General features: G+C 51.4%; 2 protein-coding genes across 10 annotated transcripts in view; one reads left to right on the plus strand and one right to left on the minus strand.

The window, feature by feature from the left end:
• The window catches only part of MOCS1 (molybdenum cofactor synthesis 1), a 44,268-nt gene extending 42,630 nt beyond the window's left edge, over nt 1-1,638 (plus strand). For 6 of the 8 annotated variants that reach the window (XM_017659805.3, XM_017659806.3, XM_017659808.3 and 3 more), the window contains one exon: nt 116-1,638. In XM_017659805.3, coding sequence (XP_017515294.3) covers nt 116-876 — 761 coding nt within the window. In that variant the 3' untranslated portion in view covers nt 877-1,638. The remainder of the gene's footprint in view (nt 1-115) is intronic. The other 2 variants (XM_017659813.3, XM_017659814.3) reach the window with 1 other exon arrangement.
• Nucleotides 1,639-2,222: 584 nt separating this feature from the next.
• Nucleotides 2,223-18,500, minus strand: part of DAAM2 (dishevelled associated activator of morphogenesis 2) — a 710,965-nt gene continuing 694,687 nt past the window's right edge. For both annotated transcript variants that reach the window (XM_073224569.1, XM_073224568.1), the window contains exons 16-25: nt 16,592-16,698; nt 15,383-15,467; nt 13,662-13,768; nt 13,455-13,543; nt 9,283-9,451; nt 9,036-9,143; nt 8,023-8,083; nt 6,833-6,964; nt 5,538-5,708; nt 2,223-5,259 (exon numbers count right to left, since the gene is read on the minus strand). In XM_073224569.1, the coding sequence (XP_073080670.1) occupies nt 5,038-5,259; nt 5,538-5,708; nt 6,833-6,964; nt 8,023-8,083; nt 9,036-9,143; nt 9,283-9,451; nt 13,455-13,543; nt 13,662-13,768; nt 15,383-15,467; nt 16,592-16,698 (1,251 nt within the window). In that variant the 3' untranslated portion in view covers nt 2,223-5,037. The remainder of the gene's footprint in view (nt 5,260-5,537; nt 5,709-6,832; nt 6,965-8,022; nt 8,084-9,035; nt 9,144-9,282; nt 9,452-13,454; nt 13,544-13,661; nt 13,769-15,382; nt 15,468-16,591; nt 16,699-18,500) is intronic.

Consider the following 18,500-nt stretch of genomic DNA (forward strand, 5'->3'; position numbering starts at 1 on the left):
CCCCAGTGTGAAAGGCAAGAACTTGAGATGGGGTAGGGAAGGGTTGGGAGAAGAGGTGGGAAAAACACTCGGCTCTTGGGTTTAGTCATTCTTCTTGTCCCTTCTTGCCTTCCAGAGTTACATCTGATGCTCCAAGATTCCCCACCAGCCGCTCCGAGCATCTCCTCCTGGGGTCCCCCCCATGTTCAAGGTCTGAGACACAGAGTGAGTTTCTCCAACCAGATGGCAACTTTGTGGAAAGGATGTGGGGTCCCCCAGACCCTCCCCCTTGCCCAGCAGCGGCTGGGGTCTGGCTTCTCTCAGAGACACTACTGTTCCCACTCAGACTCAGACACCAACCCAAAGTGCCTTAGCCCAGTGTCTGGGGCTTCTGCCACCCCCTCAGGACCCCTGCCAACGTCGGACCAACTAACCCATGTGGACATGGAAGGACGGGCAGCTATGGTGGATGTGGGGGGGAAGCCAGACACAGAGCGGGTGGCTGTGGCTTTGGCCATGGTCTTCCTGGGGCCCGTGGCCTTCCAGCTCATCCAGGAGAACCAGCTAAAGAAGGGAGATGCCCTGGTGGTGGCCCAGCTGGCTGGCATGCAGGCAGCCAAGTTGACCAGCCAGCTGATTCCTCTGTGCCACCACGTGACCCTGAGCCATGTCCAGGTGCAGCTGGAGCTGGACCGCACGCACCATGCTGTGGTGATCCAGGCATCTTGCCGGGCCTGGGGCCCCACTGGGGTGGAGATGGAGGCTCTGACCTCAGCTGCTGTGTCTGCCCTCACCCTGTACGACATGTGCAAAGCTGTCAGCAGAGACATTGTGTTGGGGGAGATCAAACTCATTAGTAAGACTGGGGGCCAGCGGGGCGACTTCCATCGGACTTAGAGTGTCTGCCCCACTCACCCATGGCCCAGCCAGGCCAAGAGCTGGGATGCAGTTTGGGCTGAGGGACAGATGTCAAGTTCCTTTCAGCCCATCAACTGTTTACCTTCTCCAGTAGGAAGCCAAGGTCAGCCCACACCTGGACTGCTAAGTGATGTATGACCTGCAAGTTCCTTTATTCAGAGAGAAAATCAGCAGGCCTTTCATTCTTCTTGGACACTAAGGTCACGGGCGAGGGTCACAAAGAGAAACACTAGAAAACTGGAACGTCACATTGTCTGAAATGCCCACAAATACAACCAGTTTCAGACAGTCCAGGCCATAACTTCTACTTCTCATTTCGGGTTTTCTCCTCTCCTACTTCCTGAGGAGAGAATAAGGGCTCAATAAGCAGAGGAACCCGCTTTGAGGAGGGAAGAGGCCAGCTCTGCCTGACCCAGTTTGGGGAGCCACAGCCCCTCTCCCCTGCCTCTCCACCTTCTCTCCGAGAGCCTGTTCTCCCCTCCTTTTGCCTGAGTCTGTGTCCCACAAACTTGCACTGCGCTGCCAGCCCCCTTTCCTCGCCCCCATGCTCTTAAGCAGGAAACATACACGGGCCGCGGCTGTGAGGACTCCTGCCAGCCACACATCCCACACCTGGCCCTGAGCACTGCGGTTCTACCCACTCCCTGCACTCCTTTATTCTGGAACATACCAGGGAAAGAAGAGAGTTGAAGACTGCCTTCACCCTCAGTGCACAAAATAAACCGGGATGCCAGCTTTGGAGATGTAAGACTCAGGACTGTATCTGTGCAGAGGGCCCCAAGCTGCCATAATTTCATGCCCACCCCTCAACTTCATAACAAAGCCATTCCTCTTTGGGGAAAGAGGAGGAGGAGAAATGCTGGAAAGGCTGAAGGGGCATATTCCCTATATATTCCCCTCTTCCCTGGGGGAGAAGGTAGGAATGTAACAGGAGTCAGAAAATGCACCATCCACAGTAAAAGTGTCAGCTGGGCATGTCCAAAGCTCATGGTGCCGGCATCGCTGATTGTCAGAGGCTCTCGGTGCACACATCCCCAGGCCCCGGGCTCTCTAATGTGGGTCGGCTTCTTTGGGTCCATCCTCAGTTGCACCCCTGCCCCCGCCCCACAGCCAGGTGTGCTAGCATATGTGTAATAACCAGCTCTTGGGAAAAGAAAAAGCAAAATTCTGTGTCCAATTTCAAGCTACCATATGACATGGACTGGCTTACAACATTCCTGAAGATGTAACAATTGGCACGCTCAGAGCTGGTACAGGCTGGCTCCAACACACAGTCCCCAGAACACTAAATCCCCTCGGGAAGAAGTGCAAGGTTCAAGGCAGGCTGGGGATGATACGGGTTTAATATTTTTTAGTATTACAATATATTCTTATAAAAAAGGTGCAGGTAAAAAGGATGCTGTAGATTTTGTACATGAGCCTCATTTGTTGTCTGAGACAGCTGGTGAGAGCAGCCTTGGCGTGAAGGTGTCCCCGCTGGAGGTGGGGGAGATGGTCACGGTGCCCCAGTTCGTGGAAATGGGGTGGGGGTGGGGAGAGCCTGGGCCAGACTCTTCGCCATCCACCTGGAGAATCCTCTCGTCCTGCTGCCCTAAACACCCCTGACTTCCGGCACAGGAGGAGGAATGGGTGCTGCTGCTGAGACAGCGCCGGGTTGCAGTAGGTAACTGAATTTTATGTTGGACACAAAATTAGCTGAAATCTACCCAAAGGTGGCAGGAGGGGTGGGCAGGGCACTGGGGAAAGACCGAGGAGCAAATATAATAGGTGTAAACATTTAGCATCAAAGACCAACTCAGCCATCTCCCTGGGGGCACCAGCCCCGGTGTGCTGAGTCAGCCGTGATGGTCCATGGTCCAAGGCACTGTTACAGATCTGGCGACAGTGGCATCTGGTACCAAAGCCACTGGCCAGAGCTAGAAAATAATAGAGAAGGAAAAATCTGGGGTGAGATGCCTGAGCCCGGGAACACTGCATGTGCCCTCTGTAAACAGTTAGCCAGACTGCTTTTCTGCAGAGCCAAAGTGCCTTGAACAGCTTCCGTGTTTCTTGTCTTCCCTGGTGCGTAATCCTGTCTTCCCTGGTGGGTGGGTATGCCCGGGTTTGGACATACTTGCTAGACAGAAGTGGACCCTCCCCTGTTCCCTGGCCCTGCAGGTTATTTTGGCCTCATTCTGGCAGCTTGGGGAGGGCCTTCGGAGATGCCATCCATAACCCTCCTGTCCTTCCCAGCACCAGCTTCTCAATGCAGGGGCTCTTGGGTATAAGAAAGCTCTCTGCACCTGCCCTTCCTGGAAGCCTTCGTTTTGCCCTTGCCTGGACTCCAGGACAGCCTCTTCACACCCATCCTGGCCAGACTTGCCTTTGCTCAAATCCCTCCCCCCAAACCAACACACATGCTGGGCTCACCAACCCTGGGTTCCTTCCCCTGCAGCGGCTATGGCCCCATCCCCAGGAGTCTGATGTAGGGAAAAGATAGAAGGGCAGCTGAAGGGTGGGCCCAGCCCACCAGTCTGTCCGCTGGCAACAGCCCTGAGCCAGAGGAGCAGGTTGGAAGGCGAGACATAAAGCGAAGGTCACGGAGCTGACTGATGAAGGGTCTGTAGGCTGGGCTCAGGCACAGGAAGAAAGGTCAACTCCAGGGGGAGGGAATGTAGTAAAAATAAGATCCTCGATGGAGTTGACCTCACCTTCCTTCTTGTAGAAGAGAGAAAATTTTGTTTAGACACAACCATCATTCCAACCCTGAAGGACAGCTCACGATGGGCCGGATGGAAGGTGAGAGGAGGTGGGAGGGGCGTACGGGCCCCTTGGAAGTCAGGCCGGAGAACCAACCTGGGGACCGGAGATGGGGTAGGAAGCCCCTGTCTCTCACCCCTTGGCTCCTTCAGGCAGTGCACTCCCCGGAAGCTGGCCCTCCTCCTCCGTCCGCCATCTCCCCAGCTCGCCTGCCTGCTCTGGCCCCAAGTCTGAAAACCTCAGGAGGAGGCGCCCTGAGGGAAGGTGTGAAGATGCCGAGGGCAGCTCTGGTCCTCAGGAGCCTCTCAGGAACTAACACCCCAGGGCCAGCCTCAGCCACACACATGTGGCGAGGCGAGGCGAGGTAGTCGCCTGCAGGCTGGATGGAGTGGGAGGTCACTGCGGCTTGTGCCCTGAGGCAGATGTTAGAGAAAATTTGGGGTCTGAGAAGCACTGAATGGTAGGCAAGGGAGCGCTAGGGTGTCGCTAGACGTTCAAGTGCTGCCCTCTGGTGATGGGCTATCAGAAACTCCTAATCGACATGTGAGGTCACCTTCTCACTTCAAGACACCTATCCAGCTGTACAAGGGAGGTGGGGGGCAGGAGGGGGAGTTCCAGGGTCCCTACAGCCAAGGCACAAGGTGTCATGAGTGGGATCTTTCTCAAACCCCTTCTCTTACTGGATTCATCAAATACCTGATAGTAAGCCATAGTCGTGGGAACCCAAAGGTAAGTTTTTCTGGGATTCTGGGTTAGTAAACAGGATGGAGGTGGCAGAAGGAAGGAAAGGGGGAAGACTTAATGCAAGAGAGGGGACAAAGGACTTGTGATGTAAGGACCAGACACTGTTGCCTGTCTGATGACTCTGTCCCTGCATCATCCTCCCAGCATTTTTTTTTTCTGGAACGTACCTAGCTAGAATATATAATACCTCTTCCTTTTCCATCCAAGAGGAAAGTCTGCCCCCAGATCAATGTTCGGTTAAGCCAGCTCTTGAGAGTTTGGAGCCTGGATTCTCACCCTGGCCCTCGGGGCCACCTGCCGCTCCTCCCCTCCGCACACGCAGTTTGACGGGTCTGTGCGCCTGTCCAGCCTACATGTGGAACAGTTCTGTGCCCACATGGAGGTGCCTGTGCTGGGGGTGGGAAACCTGCTAGGGACGTCCAGCCTTAGAGAGTGACCCCAGGGGGGGCAGGATGCAGAAAGAATCATGGAAGAGGAGGAGAGGAGCCCCTTCAGGTCAAGTGTGCGGAGACCCCTGGTCCTGCCACGCACAGCCCCGGCCCAGGACCCTCCCAGGGCTCTAAACGAGCCCCAGATGGTTTCAGGATCACATGCCTCCACTCAGCCCCTCTTGCTCCATCCCTGTCCCCCAGCCTCCTGCTGTGGCCAGTCCCCAGGTCAATAATTTAGCCTGCTTATTGCCCGCTCCCGGGTAGCTTCCAGGGCTTGGCTCCCTGACCGCTTGCGGCTGCGCCTGAGTTTGCACAAGTCCTTGTCAAAGACTTCCCCGGAGCGCAGGGCTGACACCAAGTCATCGAACTCGCCTCCTTCCTCCAGCGTGCTGCCCGCCGGGACCTGCCGCTGTCGCTGCCACCGTTCCCGCTCTCGCTGCTCCTTCAGCTGCAGGGCAAGGAGGGAGTGAGGCTGGCACCCCCACTGCAGTTCACAAGTGATGCCTCCCGACCAGGGGCTAATCCTCACTGCAGCCTTGATGCTTGTGCTCCCAGGGTCCCACTTCTCTCCTTCCCAGGACACCCCATGCCTCCCACCTTCCACTGCTGTCTCCCGTGGGGTTGGCAGGGGCACCTACAGTGTTTCTCAGTCCCTGACCTCTTCTCCCTGGAAGCACCGCACCGAGACCAGCCTCTGTCCCCTCGGGCCCAGTGCAGCCCTCTCACCATGGCTTCCATGCGTGCCCGCCGCTCCTCCTCCTCCTTCCTCCTCCTCATGGCCTCCAGGTCCTGCCTGGCCTCCGAAAAGGCCTGCAGGAAGGTGTCAAAGATGCCAAAGAATTCATCTGGCTGCATCTTGCTGTCATGCTCCCCAAAGTGCATGAGGGCCTTGGAGAACTGTTGTGGGGAGAAGGATTGGCAGAGACTCACCCCTGCTGAGCACGGTTATTATGCTCCAGCCAGAGCAGGGCCCATCCAAGGCTGGGGCCTTTGGCATGGGGAGCAGGCCTGGAGGGGGTGACCCCCATTATCACTGGGGTAGGGACAAGGCTGAAGGAAAGGTTTGAGGCTGGCACCCTGGAGAGATGGGGGACCTAAGCGGGCTGACAGGCTGCCCAGAGCACCTCTGGGTATGTGACGGTGTATGTACGGGATCAGAGGCTATAGACCTTGAGAAGCCCTTCCTAAGGTCAGGAACTGCCTGGTAAGAACTCAAAAGAACCTCAGAGATCTTATTGTTATTGGACTAGTTACTTAACCCGTCGATGCCTTAGTTTCTTCATCTCTAAAGCAGGGATAATAATAGCACCTACTTCATAGGGAAGTTGCAGGGATTAAGTTACAGATACAAAGTGATAGCTATATTTATATTAGTCAGGCACTGTTCTGACTTTTACTGAGAGCTGCCATCTCTAATTGAACCCACTCAAAATCCTCCAAGAAAGACCTCACCACTCAGTATGCTCTATTACCAGCAGCACAGGTATCTCCTGGGAGCTTGTTAGAAATGCTGAGTCTCAGGCCCCACCCCAAACCTCCTGAATGAGGACCCACTACAGATAGGGTCCACATGCATGTGTGAGAAGCAGGAAGCAGCATAGCAACTGAGACCAAAGTTGAGCTCTGGAATGAGGATTCTAGCCCAGTTCTGTCTGTCCCACCTGGGCTACCTTGAACAAGTTACTTAACCTCTCTGGATCTCAGTGCATATATCTGTCAGATGGTCTAATAACTTTTCAGCAAACCCGTAAGGTAGACAATGAGACAAACATTGTGAAACACTTAACAGTGGTGCCTGACACCTGATGACACCTGACCGTGATCTTTGTGTCAGAGTTGCTATTTTTTCCTAGGAGTGAGGAGCTGGTTTTTTCCCCAAAGCTCTATGACTCTGGGTTTGTCCCTTCTGGGCTACCTGTGACAGGAATGGGTGAAGGGGCTGTGTCTACGTAAGGCTGAGCTGGAGGGGAGTGGGGGCAGGGTTAGGCCGGGGGTCAAACTGAGGGCTGGGGTGCCCTCACCTTGTCCTTGGCCTCACTGAGCTGGTCCTCCAACTCTGAGAAGCTAAAGCTGGACACTGTGATGAAATCGCTCATGACGGGGACAAACTTGTCATTCGGCTCCCGCACCTGGCGCCTCTGGTATTCCAGCTCCTGAGGAAGGAGAGTGGGTGCTGGTTACACGGCTACTGGGATAAAAGCCAGGAATCCTGGGGGGGGTCCCATATCTACCCTCCTGGCCAGTCACAGATACTGAGCCTGCCTTTGGAAGGGAGAATCCCTGGAGTCTCGCAACTCTGAGGGTGGTAAAGATGGTGAGAGCTGTCAACCAGGGTGCCCTGCCTCTATGCCTTCCTGCCCCCAACCACCATCTGTCTTCCTCTGGAGCCTTATGACCCAAAGTGTGCTCTAGCACCAGAAGTATCGTCGTCTGGGAAATCTGAAGAAACACAGACTCTCAGGCACCACCCCAGACCGACAGAACTGCATTTTAACAGGACCCTCAGGTGACTCGTGTGCAGATTCCAGCATGAGATGCATTCTAAATCTCCAGGCTGTGTGCATGCTGCTGGGTGGTGGTCATGCTTTGGGTAGCTCTTTAAAGGGCTGTAAGTTGGCAGTCAGCCCTCTTTCCCCCATCATAGTGGCAATGAGAGGTTCCCCATAGTGAGCCAGCCCAGCCTAGGGCTGGAAGTAGTGTTGTCTGGGAAGGCATCAGAGCAGAGATGGTGGCGTCCCCAGCAAAGTGTGCAGCCCCACAGTCCTCCACTGGTCCAGGGATAAGGTGAAGAGACATAAGGCAGGATCTTCTGGGGACAGCAGTCCCCAGTGTCATATAATGTGTTACCTGCCCAGACCTGCTTCCAAGGGATGTGGATCCTCTTTCCCATGCACTTGAATTAAACTTAACCATGTGGGCAATTTATGTTCATTCCACTCCACGGCCCAGTGGACATGTTAGTGACCTGGCTAGTTGAGAGTCTAAATTGAATCCCCAGAAAACCCAGTCGTCCTTTCCTGAGGGCTGACTCTGCTAGAGGCTGTACCCTCTGTGCCAGTTCTACCATCTCAGTCAGGTGCTTTGGGCCACAGAAATGCATCAGACAGAGCCTGGGGACCCACTGTCTGCCCCAGTGATGGGCAGCAGAGTGGACAGCTTTGCCTCTGGCAACATCCCCTCCAACCTAGGCAGGCACAGATTATGTACTCACCACCTCGACTGCTCTGAGGCCCCTCCTGAGGTTGCCCACCTCTTTCTCCAGCTCTGCCAGGCTGTGGGGGAACACAGAGGGAAGGAGAGGAGCTGAGGGTAGTTTGGGGAGAGGGCAGTGCAAAGCACAATGGCCTGGGAGTCAGTGGCCAGAGCAGGGCTGGAACACACATCCATGAACCTGCGGCAGCCACCTCCCTCCATGCTCTGGGCTTCTATAAGCTAATGGGTGAAATTTATGTTCTGTAGATCCTTCTAGATCAGAAATGTCATGCTGCATATTCGAGGGTTCCAACATATGCATATGGCCCCTGGCTTAGACTGATTCATGCTTACTTCTGGGTATACTTACAAGCTCTGAACATGGTATCTTGCATGCAGTAACCATTTGATGCATATTAGCCATGTACCAGGGCATGTCTGCTTCTACTGGAGATGCTCCTGTCAGTGTATGTTTAGGTCTGACTTCTTGCCTATAGCAGTTGCTGTCAGAGCCCTACCCATACCTCCTTGGGTCATCCATTGGAGTACGCAGTCCTGAGATCCAATTGTGTGAGCAACTTTTTCTGGGGGCAAAATCCCCCCACACAATTGTACCCGTGGCCAGAGAGTTATGCCCCCACCAGAATCCCTCAGCCAGTGACTGACAGGAAATGGTGTACAAGGTCCCAGCTCCCTTGCTCTTTGGGGGGTTTAGTGGAGTGGGTAGCCTACACTGTGTCCCAGACTTCGCTGGAGGGATTAAGCTCCAGGTGCCTCCAGTGGTAATGGGCTTAGTAACCCTTCCATCATTGGCATTCTTCCCATCCCTGACTCACTTCCCCTCTCCCGACTGTGTTTCCTGGGAGCTTCTCTGGGACAAGGCTTTGAGAGCAAATAGTCTTGTCTTCATTTGGTTCTCTTAGAGGCAGACCCAGAGACGCTGCTTATTCCTACTCAGGCCAGAGCAACCCCGAGGGAAGAAAGTTAGGTAGGAGTGTGTGTGATCACAGGGAGAAGGAAGCGACCCCTCACTTGACTTTAGCGGCTTCCGGGAGATGCTGCAGCTCTGAGGGCATATTCAGGAGGTCAGGGAAATGCTTCTCCAGGATCATGATAAGGTAATGGAGCAGGGAGATGTTTCTGTGGATGAAAGTCGGGCGTGGGGGAATGAGGATCAGGAGGGAACCAGGGAAAGAGGCAGTGGCGGAGGGGTAAGGCGGAGGAGGGAAGAGGCCAGGCTGGGGTAACGCGGGGGCTAAGCAAGCAGGCGGGGCCCCACCTGTCAATGCTGGACTTGGTGTCAGCAATCTTGTTGAGACTGGCCACCCGGAACCCATAGGCGCCCCCACGCTGCCCTTTGTTCATGAAGTTGCCAATGGCCAGGACGACCTCTAGCATCTGCATTAGTCGCTTGCTGCGGATCAGCTCCCGGGAGGCCAGCAGGATGGCTGGGAGAGGAGGGCAGGATCAGAGCCCTGTGTAGACTGTGCCGGGGCAGCTGGGCCCCTTGTGTTCCAGGACAATGCCACCACAAAATCCAGAAAAGGGACTGCAAGTATCCTCAACTCTCCGCTGGGCAGAGACTGCCGGTGACTCCGCAGCACGCCACCTCCAGCGGAAGCAAATTTACCACAACCTAGTTTGCCAAATAACCCCATTCTTAGAACATACCAACTCTTCCTAAGAATAAAACTGAGAATATCTTTTCTTGCATATATTTAAAGATTGTTAATATATTCTTTCTATGGATATCCACAAGAACATATTTTTTACTTTTCTAAATTTAGTGATTAGAAATTGAAATTTCAGCATTTTAGATATTATGAATTCTTTCTGCCTCTTTCGAAATGCTGAATTTTACTGATTTTTTTGGAGACAAAAATATCCCTGTCAATCAAATTATAAGGTATCAGAAATTGTAACATTCCCATATTTTTGTTGTATGAGAGAATGGTGTGTTTTATAGATGATGGTACCTGATTTAATAGGTTACCTGACGTCCTGTTGAATATCATTAAAATTGTTGCCAACCTTTAGGCATTTTGACCATTTCCCTCCCAATGCCTTAAATGATACATTTGCTAGAAATACAGACTAAGGCTAACTGCAACCGAACCTTCAGCATTTTGGTCCATTGTGGATGGTCCGGCTCTTCCTCAGCTGCAGTGTATATGGCAGACGTGCAGAGTGGGGCTACAGATCCTACTCTGCAGTTTTGGCTACTAGGTATGGAATACACTTTATGATCATTAAATGTGTTGATAAGAACAGCAAAGCATCCTATGATCTTTTGCTTATGCCAAACTGCACATTCCTGAAGATGCTGCAGTGAAGATAAAATGAGAATCATCTGACTGAAAGCTTGCAGAAATTTTCAAAAACAGTTAAAAATAAGTATTTGTACAAAAAAAACTATGAAAGTAAGTAGCTTTCAAAATTGAATGTGAAGAATCATCAGACTGTGTTTATAATAGCTCAATAAGCGAGTTAAGTTAGACGATTTATGATTTTCACAACAAAAAGTTGATAAACAACCGAAGCACGATGTGGAAGAGTATGTAGGGGTGAACTGCATGGTATGTGACTATATCTCAATAACACTGTTAAGAAACAGCAAGTTATATAGAGTTTGCTACCTTTGGAAGTATATGTGAATCCTATACGGCATTCAATATAGAATAAAAAAACTACAAACAATGAAAAAAAAAATTGAATGTGGACATGGTCTGTGACCTAAGCAGTATTACTCTGATGGGTATTTGAATGGTTTCTAGTTGTTCTTTCTTAAATTGTACATGGATTGGATAAATAAATTAGGGTATATTCATAGAGTGGAATAAAATGCTGTACTGAAAATGAATCACCCACTGCTACATGTAATAGTAGGGATAACTTAAAATCATAATGTTAAGCAGAAGAAACCAGCATAAAATTATTCATACTATATTATTCCATTGACATAAAGTTCTAGATAGACAAGGGAGAAAGTAATGGTTGGAGGGGCTAATGTTCGAGAAGGGGACATGAAGTGGGGCTCTGAGGGAGACTGGAAACTTTCCATTTCTTAACCTGGGTGTTGATTACACAAGTGGGTTCACCTTAGGATGGTTCATCAAGTTGGACTCCTGTGATCTGTGTACTTTTTCTACATGCATATTTCAATTAAAAAGTTTTAAAGAAGCTACTTATAAAGGCTTCTGGCATTTACATTGGTCTGGATGGTTTTTCTAAGATTGGTATGCTATTTGAAAAATTTGCAAAGGAATCCTCCAAAAAATGCTAAAATGTTGGCAAAACAGAAAATGACAAGAGTTCAAAGGAAATTGGGGTAAATGGGAAAACTTCCATATGCAATGAAGACATTTTTGGTATAGTCATAAGAATAATATATTCATGAATATATTCATAAGAATATGTTTACATTTGAAGCCATATTCACAGTGAATGTATTCATAATGAGAATTGTTAAGCTTGGTATATTCAGTAATGAACATATTCATCAGTTTATATTCAAGAATATATTTAAGAAGAATATGTTCATGAATGTATTCATAGAAGAATTGGTAAATTTGTCTAATTTGGTGAAATGGCTTTTAGCCATTTGACACAGAGGCCCTGATGGGGAAGAGGGCATGGGGGGATGGGCTGCCAGCTCATCAATCAGCTGGGATAGGCCAGATCTTAGCTCTTCCAGGACTACTTCCTGGGAGAACTGGAAGAAGGAACAGGAGCCCCAGCTCCCATGCAATCCTCTTGTTTCCACCCCGAGTCAAGCCCACTGACATGATTCTGTAAGATACAACTTCAACCACCTTGTCCCAACTCTTGGGAAGCTGAGTATGTTCATTGCTGAATATACCAAATTTAACAATTCCCATTATGCATACATTGACTGAATATAGTCACCATGAAATGGTTTCAAACGTAAACATTCTTATGAATATATTATTTGCATTCTAGAACAGCAGCCATTGCAACAGCAGAGCGATCACCTTCCCCAGCAGGTTTTGCCATCCAAAACACATTTGCTCTGCTTAGCTTGACATTAAAGGGAGAATTTCCTGAGCATCTAGTGACTAATTCTTACATAGAGCTTGGAAATGGGAGCTCCTAGGAGCAGGAAACCATCTGAGGTCAAACTTAGCTGGTGGCTCGCTACTTTGGTACCACAGCAAAAAATGGCAATTGCTCACATTTGGTCACTGACCCAGGACACACAGTTGAGCACATAAGTCTTGGGCTAAACCCCTTATCTGGGTCCCATGCCCCAAAGGCAGGCTGCTGCAGGACAAAGAATGTTATGTGAAGGTGAGAATTTGCCCATCACCAGGCAGGTAGTACCACCAGATGCAAGACCTGGACAGTCACCTTTCTTCTTCAGACTGGTCACCTGCGATCACAGCCAGCTTGCGTGTGTGTGTGCACGTGCGTGTGCGTCAGGATCCAGATTACAGAAAACACCTGTCTCCAACTCTGTCATGCCCCACTTACTCCCAGAAGCCACCTGAAGTAGCTCATTGAGCACCAGAAAGGGCCATTTTCTGGACTGGCCATCCCAGGAAGTGTGGGCCAGCCCTGATGTCAGCAGAGGGGCCCGTGCTCTGCCCTGCCCACAGCCAGTGCCCCTCAGCCTCTGGGCTCTCTTTCCCACTCTGCCAATCCTGTGCTCACCACAAATGAGCTTCACCATCTCTCCTGCTTCTCCCTCCGGAGTCCATATGGCCACCCACTATCCTGACCACCTGCCTTTTCCCCCAAATCCCCACCCCTCCTTCTTCTGCCATCCTCTGGGGAGCGCTACAGGACACGAGTGAAGGGATGGAATTTGAAGGACATCTGCCTCTCAATCTGGGCTCTACGCTCACCAGCAACACGGTCTCAGACAACGTATCTCCATTCATGGTTTGAAAGAATGGATGAAGCCAGAGGGCCGCTGTGAGGGCCAAAGGAGACCATCCACGTGCTTGGTCCATGGTTCTCATTTAATAACAAATTGCTTATCTGGAAAAGGAGGAGGGGTTCCCCAATCCAGAAAATCAGATGCCTCCCGGGATCACCTTGCCAATTTCCTTTTCTGAATAGTCCACACTTCAAATAATGTGCCTGGAGGTTGTCCACGAACTTAGTGCCTCTAGAGTATGGTGAAGATTGATGAGCTCCACACATGCCAGGCACTGTGTTAGGTGCTTGCTAGCACCATCACCTGTGCCTTATTTCTGTCCCAAGCTGGGGCAGATGTCACCAGGTCCCCCACCTTAGAGAGTCTGCATAGGGCACATGAGTTTGGCACGTGTCTAATATAAACAAGTGCATATATCTACCATAATCATAGTTTCAAATTTTCCCCTTGACTTTGGTTTTTTTGTGGCGGGATCAAGAATAAGAAAGGAGTTTTCCTCTGCCCTGTTCAGTGACTCCTACCAGAGGGCTCCTCCACACCCTCAGCCATACCTTCCACTTTGGGCTTGGCCTCAGTCAGCCGCTCCTGGAACTTCTTCTTGAAGAACAGGGCCTGCAGCCGCTGCTGGTAGTGGTCGATCCTGCGGACAGGGTGCGGTACGTCACGAGGAGCACCCCCCACCAGACCCAGGAGCCGGCTCCCGCCTCCCCCTTAGCCCGGCCGCACCCAGCCCCTCCTGCCACGATCCCTGCCCAGACCTGCTCATTTCGTAGAGGAAGCGGTCAGCGCGGGCCATCCGCTCAATCTCATGCTTGTGCTCCTCCAGGAGGTCAACGTCGCTCTTCTCTGGGATGAACTTGAGGAGCTGCAAAGAGCAGGTGATGCTCAGACCAGAAACTGGTGAAAAGCTGATCTGGGGGCACAGCGCAAGGAAGTCCATACACCGACCAGGCCCAAGATAGGGAGGGGCACCTTCATGTGGCTCGTTTACATTTCATCTGCCTCAAGGGGCCCAAAGCACCCAGCTCTAGACTTCTTCTCTTTCTTTTTTTACTTCCTAAAATTGAGATATAACTTATATGTAGTAAAGTATACTATTCTTAGGTGCACAGCTCAGTGATTTCCCTTTTTAAACCAACTTTTTTTGAGGTATCATTTACATAAAATAAAATGCACCATTTTATATGTAATGAGTTTTGATGAAACTATCCACATACTGAACCACCATCCAAACTAAGATACACAAGATTTCTATGCCTCCAGAAAGTTCCTTTATGCCACTTCAATAAGCCAACCACCCCCACCAATCCACAATTTAGCCTCTCAACTGAATTCTGTCACTTTAGATTAGATTTTCCTATTCTTCAACCTCACATCCATGGACTTATGCTGTGCATTCTCTTGGTATCTGGCTTCTTTGCTCCACATAATGTCTGAGACTCACCCTTGCTGTAAGTATTGGTAATTTGCTTTTTTTAATTCTTTGCTGAGTGGCATTCTATTGCAGAAATATACCACAGTCTATTCATTCACTCTCTTACTGATGAACAGTTGGGTTGTTCACAGATTAGGGGTTTTGTAAATAAAACTGATAAATATTCTTATGGATTTCTTTCAGTCAGTATTTGTACTCATTTCTCTGTATCTCAGAGTGGTATTGTTGGTTAATAAGGTGAGTGCATACCCAGTCTTGGTGTGTACTGCCAAATTGTTTTCCAAAATTATTGTATCCAATGAGAATTCCAGTTGCTTTACATCCTTGCCAATGTTTGGCATGGTCCATCTGCTCAATTTTAGCTGTTCTGGTGGGTGTGTGGTGCTATCTCATTGTGATTTACTGTATTTCTCTGATGACTAATAGCATGAGGCATCATTTTCCATATTTCTCTGATGACTGATAGTATGGAACCCTTGGAAATTCACTTTCAAAATGTACCTGTTCAAATCTTGTGCTCATTTTTTAGTGGAGTTTGTCATTTTCTGATTTGTAGAGGTCTTTATTCTGAATATGAGATCTCTGCTACATATACACAGGGCAAACATCTTCTGGGGCTTGGCTTCTCTTTTCACCCTTGTAATAGTGCCTTTTGATGAACAGGAGCCTTAATTTTAGTGAAGTCCAACTGACGGGTTTGTTTGGTGTTTTTGAGGTTTCCCTTGCAGGACTGAGCAAATTGAGGTGAAAGGGATTCAGGGCAGATATGAGCACAGGTCACTCCGAGCCTGCGCTGAGGCCCATGGGAGTGCATGCCTCCCATCTCCTTTAAGGGTCTCCATCCCCTGGATGAGATGCAGCCTGTCTGGCCTCCCCTCAGGAAGGCCAGCAAGGTAAGTGTCTCCAAGCCTCTCCCTGATGCCCCCAGCCTCCAGCCTGATTTCCCCTTGACCTAAGAGTCTCGTCCCACCTGGGAGCTGCCAGGAAGGTGTATGGCTGGCCCCCTGGTTTCAGCTCCCCTCCTCTCCCTACTAGGGGCCTTACCTGCTCCAGCATGTCCTTAGCAAGGTCCTCCTGCTCATCCATCTTCAAGATGGCCTGCCGGATCTCCTCGTTAGAAAGCTTCAACCTAAGGTAAAATCCCACCACCCCTTGAGCAGCCTGATCTGGCCCAGTGCATAGGACAAACCCCAGGCCACCTCCTCCAGAAGACAGAACCCCAGGCTTCCCTCTCCCCTTATGTGAGCATGGGAGCCCATTCCATAGTACTCCCTCCTCACCTCCTCTGCAAAGCCTGCTCTGACTAGGCCAACAGAGGTCACTCTGCAAGCCCAGTGGTGAGGTATTTCAGTCTGTAAGCACACTTGAGGCTTGGGTCTCAGGTCTCTCGCTTGAGTCTCCATCATAACGGATGGGACATAGGAGCAAAGGGCTATCTTCAGTGTAGACTGAGAGACAGGACAAAGGGTTTCTGACCCTTCTCCTCATGCCTAAAATATCTAGTCTCTCCATGGGAGGATGAGTTTCCTGCTCCCTTCGTTGTCAGAAGACAGAGCAGCTCTCAGTCTGCAATTAGTGCCCCGGCCCCCACACAGCTGTTCAATGCATTTTGCTGTCTTGGGGAGGAAGAAGCTACCCCCACCGCACAGCCCTGGGGATCCCATCCCATCACACCATTGGGAGCTCTGTGGATGCAGAACCCTCCCCTACCATCAAGGGGGCGAAACTGAGGCCTGGGGCCTTGTGGAAGGGGTGGGGGGGTACATCAGCACTAAGAATAGTATGGGAGGCAGTGCCCTCTGACCCCGGCTCAGGCGGGAGGCCCTGCACAGAAGCTATGCTGTTAGCACAGATAGTGCCTGTTTGTTCTGCAGCCCAGGGAAATGCTTGGGGGCTGAGATCATACTGCACTGTGGCCTAAGCTGAGCAGGGACCTCCATGGGCTTAGAGCAACTCTCTGCCAGATGCTAACCAGGCTGGCAGGGGCCTTGTGATAGGAGAGGGGGCATTTCCTGTTTGCAGAGCCCCACACTGCTGCTCAACACAGGCTCCCCAGAGAAGGTTCTAGACAAGTGGCCCCTCCCTTTCCCAGGAGATATCAGAGATGGGGGAAGACCAGGGACTGCCATCAGCCCTCTCCTCTGCCCACTCTCCCCATCTGCCACATCATCTTTTGCTCTCCTGGGGGGCCCATTCCCTCCTACCAGGAACCTATTATGTGGCAGGGGCTGAAGAGGCAGCAGGGGCACATACTTGGAGAGAAGGATGATGCAGTTCTGTGCCCTCCGGCCATCAATGACAGACAGCTCTTTGACCTTGCGGGAGGCCAGGTAGATGTCTTCGGTGGAGCCCAACTCTTTCTGCAGGAAACAAGCCAAGTGGAGAGGTTGAGGTGTGTGTTTTCCTCAGCCCTCTTCTTGCCCACCCCCTCAGGAGCCACCCCATGCCAGCCACGAAGAAAGAAAAGGAAAGAGAAGGACAGGAGACAGAGGAGATTGGTTAATAACTGACTCAACTAGGAGGCATCCAGAACTTTACCAAGGGCTAGAATGGGCTGCAGGCACCAAGAAGCCCCCTTTCTCAGAGACTCTCCTCTCTAGAACAGAAGGAACTGGAGGGGAAGTGACTCATCCCTCTGGCACCCGATGCCAACGTGATATCATCTACCACATCTCAGAGCCTCAACCCCCAACTTTCACCACCCCATCCAGAGAGCCTCCCCAGCTTAAGATGAGAGACTGGCTCCACGTCCCCACAAGACCACAAGACCATAGTTCCTGGACTCCTCGGGACTTCAGGCGGAGCCCAATGTGCCCAGGGTAGAGGGCATCCACAAGTTCAGAGGTGGGGAAACTGAGGCAGACTTCCATATGTTCTCTCTTCTGGGGTTCCAGCAGGTTAATTACCAAGAAATCAGGGATTCCCCCACTTCCCCTGGGGCCCCTGGAGAGGCGGACAGGAAGCCAGTTCTTGCTCCAGGAGATCCCCTTAAGCATAGGCTCCATTTGCACAACCCCAGGGGCTGCCACTCACATCAGCATCTTTGTGAACTGCACTCTGGGGTTGTGCCGTGCCCAGCCTGTGCAGTCTTACAGGGCAGCCTTGCCTTGGGCCTGGTGGGTATGACAACAGACCTAGAAGCTCTTTCTTTCCTCTAGTAGACATTCAACTCCATTGCTGATAGGGGTACCCTACATTTCTGCTTTCTCTTTGGGGACCCAGCCCCATGCCATCCAGTATAGATGGATAATAAGGTAGAAGGCAGAATGGACAAGCCCTCTCTTTTGGCCCCAGCCCACAACAGTAGCCGGGGACAATGGTTAAAAGTTGGAGTGTCCTGAGCCCCAGGAGTGACTCACCTGCTGAGAAGGATTAGTTACCAGCTCCTAGGCAGGTAGCAGAGCAGCCACAGCCAACAGAGAATTAAACATGCACAATGTTAGCCAAGAGGTTCTGGGACCCAGGACCAGTAGGAGAGGAGGGGCCCACCAACATCTACTCTGTCCACCTGATGCCAGTGAGGTTTCCTTGGCTGCAGAGGAGTACCTGCTCACAGCCCTGAACAAAAGCCACTTCTGGCAGACATACGCTCACGGAGAAGCCACACACAGCAGAGCACAGGCAGCCTCCCCCACCGGCTCTGGGCCCAGGGGGACCACCACCCCTCAGTCAGGGCAGACCAGGCCCCCAGGCTCCCCACCCCAGCCCTGGTGGTGTTCTTCCTGCTCCTCGGCTAGGAATCTGCCCTGAAGGCAGACAGCATCATTCCCCCACCCCTGGATGACTTCATCTTTCTAACGGGCAGAAACACAATCAAACTGGAGCTGTTAACTGCATTCACTGAGGCAGAAGAAAGCAGGTGTCCTTGAATTTTGCCCCTTGACCCTGTGTGTCTTTTGCTTCCTAAGGTCGCTGAGGGGGCAGAGCCCACACCTGGTTCTCCCTGCCTGACCCTGATAGAGTTGAAGTCACTAACTCAGGACCTGCTAGGGCTCAGAGGGAAGAGCTCAGCTCACAGATGGGGGGGCCCCAAGATGGGAGGAGGTGGCCAGGGCAACACAGCCTCCGGGGTGTTGGCAGCTCTGCTGCCATGAATTTGGCCCCAGCATGCGGACAACCCACTGAGTGACAGGAGTCTGGGTGAGCCCAGCCTGCAGACAGC

This window comes from Manis javanica, chromosome 16, assembly GCF_040802235.1.
Source record: "Manis javanica isolate MJ-LG chromosome 16, MJ_LKY, whole genome shotgun sequence".
Taxonomy (NCBI): Eukaryota; Metazoa; Chordata; class Mammalia; order Pholidota; family Manidae; genus Manis; species Manis javanica.